General features: G+C 46.1%; 1 protein-coding gene across 4 annotated transcripts in view; it reads right to left on the bottom strand.

The window, feature by feature from the left end:
• Positions 1 to 864: 864 nt before the first annotated feature.
• The window catches only part of CLCN4 (chloride voltage-gated channel 4), a 67230-nt gene continuing 61365 nt past the window's right edge, over positions 865 to 6729 (bottom strand). For 3 of the 4 annotated variants that reach the window (XM_034649394.1, XM_034649396.1, XM_002915067.4), the window contains one exon: positions 865 to 4815. In XM_034649394.1, the coding sequence (XP_034505285.1) occupies positions 4725 to 4815 (91 nt within the window). In that variant the 3' untranslated portion in view covers positions 865 to 4724. The remainder of the gene's footprint in view (positions 4816 to 6729) is intronic. The other variant, XM_034649395.1, reaches the window with a different exon arrangement.

The raw sequence follows: 6729 nt of genomic DNA, 5'->3' as shown, positions 1-6729 counted from the left end.
TATATGAAATAGGCTCCTAGCCACATTCCTGGCTTCCGGGCCCGCTATACAACAGCCAGAACGTTCATGTACAATGCAAGTCAAAGAACGTCCTTCCTCTAAATTCCTTGTCTGTACCTGGCCCTGTGAGACTTGGAAGCATCTGCATGTGTTAGCCTCCCACCAAAGGAAAAGCAAAACCAACTTCAAATACCCCCCAGTCTCCACGAAAGCACCACCCGTCCCACAGCCACTCACCCCTGGGGGGACCCCAGGAAGTTAGGCCTGTTTCCACCTCAGGACATTTGCATCTGCTGGCCCCTGTACAGAGGACCATCTTCCCAACGTTGTCCCCGGGCTGGCTCCCTCCCCCAATTAGAAGGAATTCCTCTCACAGCCTCAAAGGGATGTGGTCATCAAACGGATGTGGGCATTCTCTGAGTTTTTTCCTTCGTATTTTTGTAAAGTTGAAAATTACATAAAAAACAAACTGGTGAGGAAGGACATAACTTAAGCTCTTGTGATTCCCAAAGTAATAGCTAAAAAGTCTGAAGGGATGAGAGAATGAATGTTAGACCAGGCCCAAGCTGTCCTGCCCAGCCTCTGTGCACAGGGCAGAAACACAGATGGCCTGGGGACAGCGGTCCTCCCCATCCTTGGACGTTTTATAGCCCCAGTCTGAACTGTTATTTGGCCATCACCCACCGGGCTAAGACCAGGGGACTTTAAAGCTGACCAAACTGACGTCACCATCTTGAGCACAAATCTTAAGAATCGGTCTTTAACTTCCCCAGATACTTCGGCCGTCACTGGACTCGGGTTTGCAGAGGTTCCACTAGGAGAAACATGCTGAGAAAATCAGTATCTCTTCCATTTACAACATGCTTCATGAGGACTGTGCTTGTTTTATTTTTAAAAGTAAAGTTCAAACATTTAATTTTTAATAAGGTGCCAATGTTTACACAGAGGGTTACAAAACCACCACTACCACATTGCTCTGTGGTCGTTCCAACACCGAACGCGAACAGATCTCATTAGAGTCGCACGCAGGCTCGCTCCCAGCGCACTGAGGACGGCAGATACACAGTGAGGCTGGTTCATGTTCCCACGTGACATACACAGGCTCCCCCCTCATGGAAATCATTTCAAAGGCTCGCTGCCCGCGTGAAACTGAAATGAAGGCCTCTGCTGATGAGGGCTGAGCAGATCTGCACATGCTGATAATGTGAAGTAACCAGTTGTCACCTAAGGGAAACCAATTTTTCAGTTTCTGTGACGTCGTAGGGCCAAAAATGAATCCACCAAGATGTCTTCTCCTTTGTAAGGTCTTTGGGAAGCACTAAATAGAGAAATTTGAGATTGCCTGGTTGTGCGTCACAGCAAACACTGAACAGTGATTTGCCCCTAACACATCCGCCTTCCCGGTAATGCCACGCGCGCATCTGCACTCCCAGGGGATGCACTGAACCCGCCAGGAATCCGCCGGCCCTTTCGGGACACTCTTTATTTGCTGTCTGTCCTTCTACAACACACTTCCTTCGTGGCAGGGAGGGAAAACGAGAAGTAAGTTGATGTGCCTCATTAGAGAACTCATGTTCCATTCTGCATTTATGTGTATGTAATAAAACACTGATTCAGAAAGAATCCAGAAAGTTCTACAAAAGTCTAAAGGCTTTGGTTCTGGAAAAAGATAAAAACACATCAAACTTTACATCAAAAACCAGGGATGTACTGTATGGTGAATAACATAATAAAAATATTATTATGAAAAAAACCCCACATTATTCTGAGAATGTGTACGTTACTCCCATGTCCCAGTTCTACTCCTCTCGCAAACACCTCTGGAATCCCTACCCGCCAACTTCTACAAGCAAGTCTGTGTGAGACCCCAGGCCGGTGGGCAAGTGGACCGCAAAGGGGAGCTGGGGTTCAAGAGGAGGGAGGCAATCAACTCCCAGAGCTGCGCGGCAAACTCCCCCACCCGTGACCTTTACCTACCGGTCTGACCCTGGCCTTCTGTCGTCAAGAGCCCGAACCCCACGACAAATGAGAGGTTCAACTTATAAGGGAAAACAAGGTTATCTGAGTCAAGCAGAACTCCCAACGGTTTCCCATGAATCTGTGGACCTCTCTGAACGAAGCACTGGAGAGAAGGACACAACACGATGCCCCTCGGTGACCTCAGCCCGGAGTAAACTATCCCTTCATCCCTCCATGGCCTTGGCTGGAGGAAGAGGAAATTCTGTGGTTTCACTGACCTTTGGTTATCTGTTCACTGTTTCGTATTCCCTTCTGAAGCTCCTTATTTCAGCTAAAAGGGCATCCTGGATTATATAAATCCAGGCTATGACTAATACTCTTTTGGGAGGTCATGTGGGAATAAGAGGGAACTACATGAAGCAATCTTTAGGACCTTTTAGGATTTAAAGTCCAGAAGAATTCAGCCTCACTTGCATATGTTCCATGGAAACCCCAGTAACAACACTAATACTAGGATCTGTTACTCGATACTTATGTGCCGCGGACAAGGCACGAAGACTGAATTCTCTACTACTGACTGGTATTCCACGCTGAAATGGCTATTTGATATTAGTCTGGAGGAGGCCAACCAATCACAAAAACAAATCATCCATGGTTTGTCAGCATGATCTGACTTAACTTTTTTAACCCAGAGAACATATCAGTACATTTTCTTATACCACTAGAAGATTCTAGGTTTTTATTAGGGCTAAGAAATTATGTCCTCTGACTGGCAGTTCTACGTCAAATCTGACAGAAGGGGTGGGAAACTATAAGGTGAGAAGAGAGTGTCTAGAGAGGTCGGCAAGAAAGAAGGTAAGAAGGACAGGAAGGACGATGACAGGGACACGATAATGGCACCCAATCCAGTGGACAGCATTCCCTCCCCAGGACCAATCCCTCTTCCTTATTAAGAGAATCTAAATTTCATTCAGAGACTAGTATGTCTAGCTAAAAACCTTCCTTCCCACACTCACATGCAGCTAGGGGGAGTCACGTGACAGAATTCCGGCCAATGGATGTAAGCTGAGCATCTCTGGGAAAGTTCTGCTTTCCTGATGCAGGCGCTGCACCTTGTTACAGGCCTCTCCCTCCCTCTTCCTGTCTAGGAAGCGGACATTCTAGCCGGCAGCTCAGTAACCACCTTGCGGCTCAGTGGCAATGAGCCAGAGAACAAAGGATGGCAGAAAACAATACCAAAGGGCACGAATACTATCTTGACGATAGTACAGACAGAGTCAAGAGTGCCCGACCCCCGGGTTTCTCATTCAACTATCCACTGTCTGTTGGATTTTCTATTACTTGCCACCAAACGCACACCTGCTACGTCAATATCAATAATGAGGCCGCAGAGGGTGAGGGCCGCTCCATGAGCTGGGAAGAGCAAAGACTGGCCTGAGAGGGCAGGTGGGAGCAATCATACGGACACAGATCACACCGTGGATCTAAACCACAGCTCCACGCCTTCTCCCAGAGAAGACTGAAGTCCTGACTGAAGAGATAAATGCACCATTCAGTTCAATACAGAGATGCCCAGTGCTGAAACTGGCTGTCTACGATTTAACCCTGAGCTTCTGTGCTCTCGTACGAGGATGAAAGTGCACGCTTAGACCTTAAAGCCGAGCGTTTTGCATCCTACGGAGAAGATAATGGAACAGATTTAGAATCAATTTAGTATTTCTCTTACAATCCATTTGGAGGAGTTCCCACTGAGACTTCGTATGCCTCACCCTCTCTGCAGCCGTATTTAATAAGATCTGAAAGGAAAAATAAGTAGTAACACTGGGTAGCCTGTTTTGACCCTCGTGTACGCTATTTGGAAATTAAAGCACACTTACGACAAGCTGGCAGCACACAGAATATGGCCCATGGAAAGTGCTGGACTGCTCAGTATGTAAGAACGCAAGGGCAATGGCAATAAACAGGGGAAGCACGTGCAACATGTTTGCAACACAACGAGCAGGTGTAGATACCCTCAAAATCAGGATGAATCCCTTTGTATGAGAGGAAATACGGGCAGCACTAAACATGCCAGGAGTTCGTTATGCAGTCCCAAGATGCTGGTTTTGCCTGGAGACATGATTTCTTCATACCCCTCATCGCAGGAGGCCCTGGATGTTGGTTCGGAAACTGATGGAGAAGCAAAACGCTAGGCTGAGAACAGGAGCAAGAAATGGGATGGTCATGAGTGAACCCACTGGCATACTTTTAGTTTTCACTATGTTCCAATTTAATTTCTTTTTTCTTTTCCAACAAAGTAAGTGCAAATATCTTTAGTCCGATTCAGTAAAATAGCAGCAAAACTTCAGGAACCAATAAATAAAAGATGCTGACAGGCCAGTACTCCTTTGCCTTTTGGACTCAAAGCTTCACAAACATCAGCCTTAAACACAATGGGCAAACGTTTCTGGACTCAGCATTTGTGTTCCGTGTCCTGTGTCCTCGTACAAACCACATCGTTTACACCCACCCCCATGCCCCCACGGCAGTTAATAAACTCATTAAGAAACACAGCTGGAAACTCATAAGGGGTTAAAGCTACAAAACGCCTACTCGTTGATGTCTTTTTTTAAAAAAAAAGGTTTCATCCTTTTTCCTTTCAAACAAAGCTTTTGTTTCCACTGCCCCCAGCGCATAATCGTTCATTAGGATAATAACATATCATTTGTTTATTTCTTTTAAAACGACACAGTTGTGTTTTTCTCAAAATAAATGCCACCTTGTTTCTAATTAAACATGATGGATTCAGGGTCCTGGTTCGCCATCTGGGCCATATGTCTCAAAACATCCTTTTTCGTGATGATGCCAAGAAGTCTCCTGGAGAAGAAACAAAATAGAGGAAAGGGATCAGCTTTGCAATATTGACTCATGCCTTCCCTAAACCCCAGGGCCTTTTCCACCTGGACACACAGAGAGACATTTCTCAGCTTTCCTTGCAGTTAGGTGGGGACAACTGAGTGGGCTCTGGCCAACGGCATGTAGGTAGAGAGGAGAGATGGCCTTCCCAGGTCACCTGCACATTTCTTGACACTCTCTCTCCTCAACTGGCAGCCAGAGGCAGAGGAGCCAGTGAAGGACTTGAGGTCACAGAGGACTGACTTAGGAAGCACCAGATTCAAAGACCTGGGGGTCCTTGGATGACTATATGGTGCAGAGCCCACGCCTGCTGAAACCCACACTGGGTGTGACGTGGGGGAAAATGAATTGCTATCGTGTTAGGCCACTGAGACGGCAAGCTTGCTAATTATAGCAATAAACCTATGATGACTAATACACTCGCCTGAATTTCAAGCCTATAATCAGTTGAAAAAAGGGCTTGTGAAAGCTGTTGTTGAAACTGGACCACATCACAGAAATTCCAAGTATAAGGTATTTAAGTATAAGATAACTGATCCTATTTTAAGTCTATCGTACTGGACGGGTGAAGTTTGACATTCATATATCTGGCCATATATGTAAATGACCTCCTGGGGCGCCTGGGTGGCACAGCGGTTGAGCGTCTGCCTTCGGCTCAGGGCGTGATCCCGGCGTTGTGGGATCGAGCCCCACATCAGGCTCCTCTGCTATGAGCCTGCTTCTTCCTCTCCCAGTCCCCCTGCTTGTGTTCCCTCTCTCGCTGGCTGTCTCTGTCACTGTCAAATAAATAAATAAAATCTTTAAAAAAAAAAAAAAGAAAATGACCTCCTCTTCCGAAATTCCATTGCTTCCAACTTCCAAAAACGAGGCCTCTTACCAGGGTTCCTTGTGTCAGGCCCCCTAGACTACACACCGCACAGCCCTGTAGGAGCGCTGTTCACAAGCACGACAACATAAAAGAGTGCCCGGGACTGCACAGGACACACTTGCACAACCATTCCCAGCAGCCCTTCCTCAATCTTGATTTATTAACTAGTTAAACGATCACCTGCTGGTACAAATCATGCCCCCTCGGTAAAGTAAAAGGTTTGAAAGAAGGGGATGTGCACCGTTTCTTTGGAGAAAGAAAGTTCCACTGGCCACATTAGTCTGCAAGATGCTGTTCGCCCTATCGCCAGCACACCCAAGAAAAAAGAATGAGAAGTAAACAGTGTCAGGCTAACGCTGGAATACTGTGCAGCTATTAAAACGAAAGATTTCTACTCTGTATCTATATAACATAATGATATACCTCCAAATCAGAAAACACAATTGTAATACATCGTGATTTATTTAGTTAAAGCCAAATCGGCCAAACTCATCTCCTGTGAAACAGAAGGGGATATGAAGAGGAACGCAAGCTTTCAGAGCGGCATTGGACTCAGTTACCTCTGGTGAAATAGACGCTGGGCGGTGAAATGGTGAGGCCAGAATTCTGACGTCTCTGTCCCTGACCCCACTGGACCTTAACCGAGACTGAAAAAGTGACTGTTTTCTGGTGTTAGTTTGCCCGCCTCTGACCCTGGCGGAGAGGGCGGGTACTACCTGTTCCCCTCTATCTCATAGGAACATCTTCAGGAAAGAGGAAAATCACAAGAGGGAACCTGAAAAGCATGCTAAATAAAAAGAAAAATGACAACACAGATGTCAAAACACTGAAAGCATCATGACTCTATCGTGACGGTCCAAAAAACAGGGGAAAATGTAAAAAGCGAGACAGAATCAGCAAATCGACATTTGCAGCCCCCAATGTAGTAATTAGTTTAGTCAATAATTATCCACGGATTTCCAAAACCCTGGGTAAATGGTTGCTGGAAAACAAAAATTTCACCTGGT

Source organism: Ailuropoda melanoleuca, chromosome X, assembly GCF_002007445.2.
Source record: "Ailuropoda melanoleuca isolate Jingjing chromosome X, ASM200744v2, whole genome shotgun sequence".
Classification (NCBI taxonomy): Eukaryota; Metazoa; Chordata; class Mammalia; order Carnivora; family Ursidae; genus Ailuropoda; species Ailuropoda melanoleuca.
This window is presented reverse-complemented; position numbering and strand designations above follow the sequence as displayed.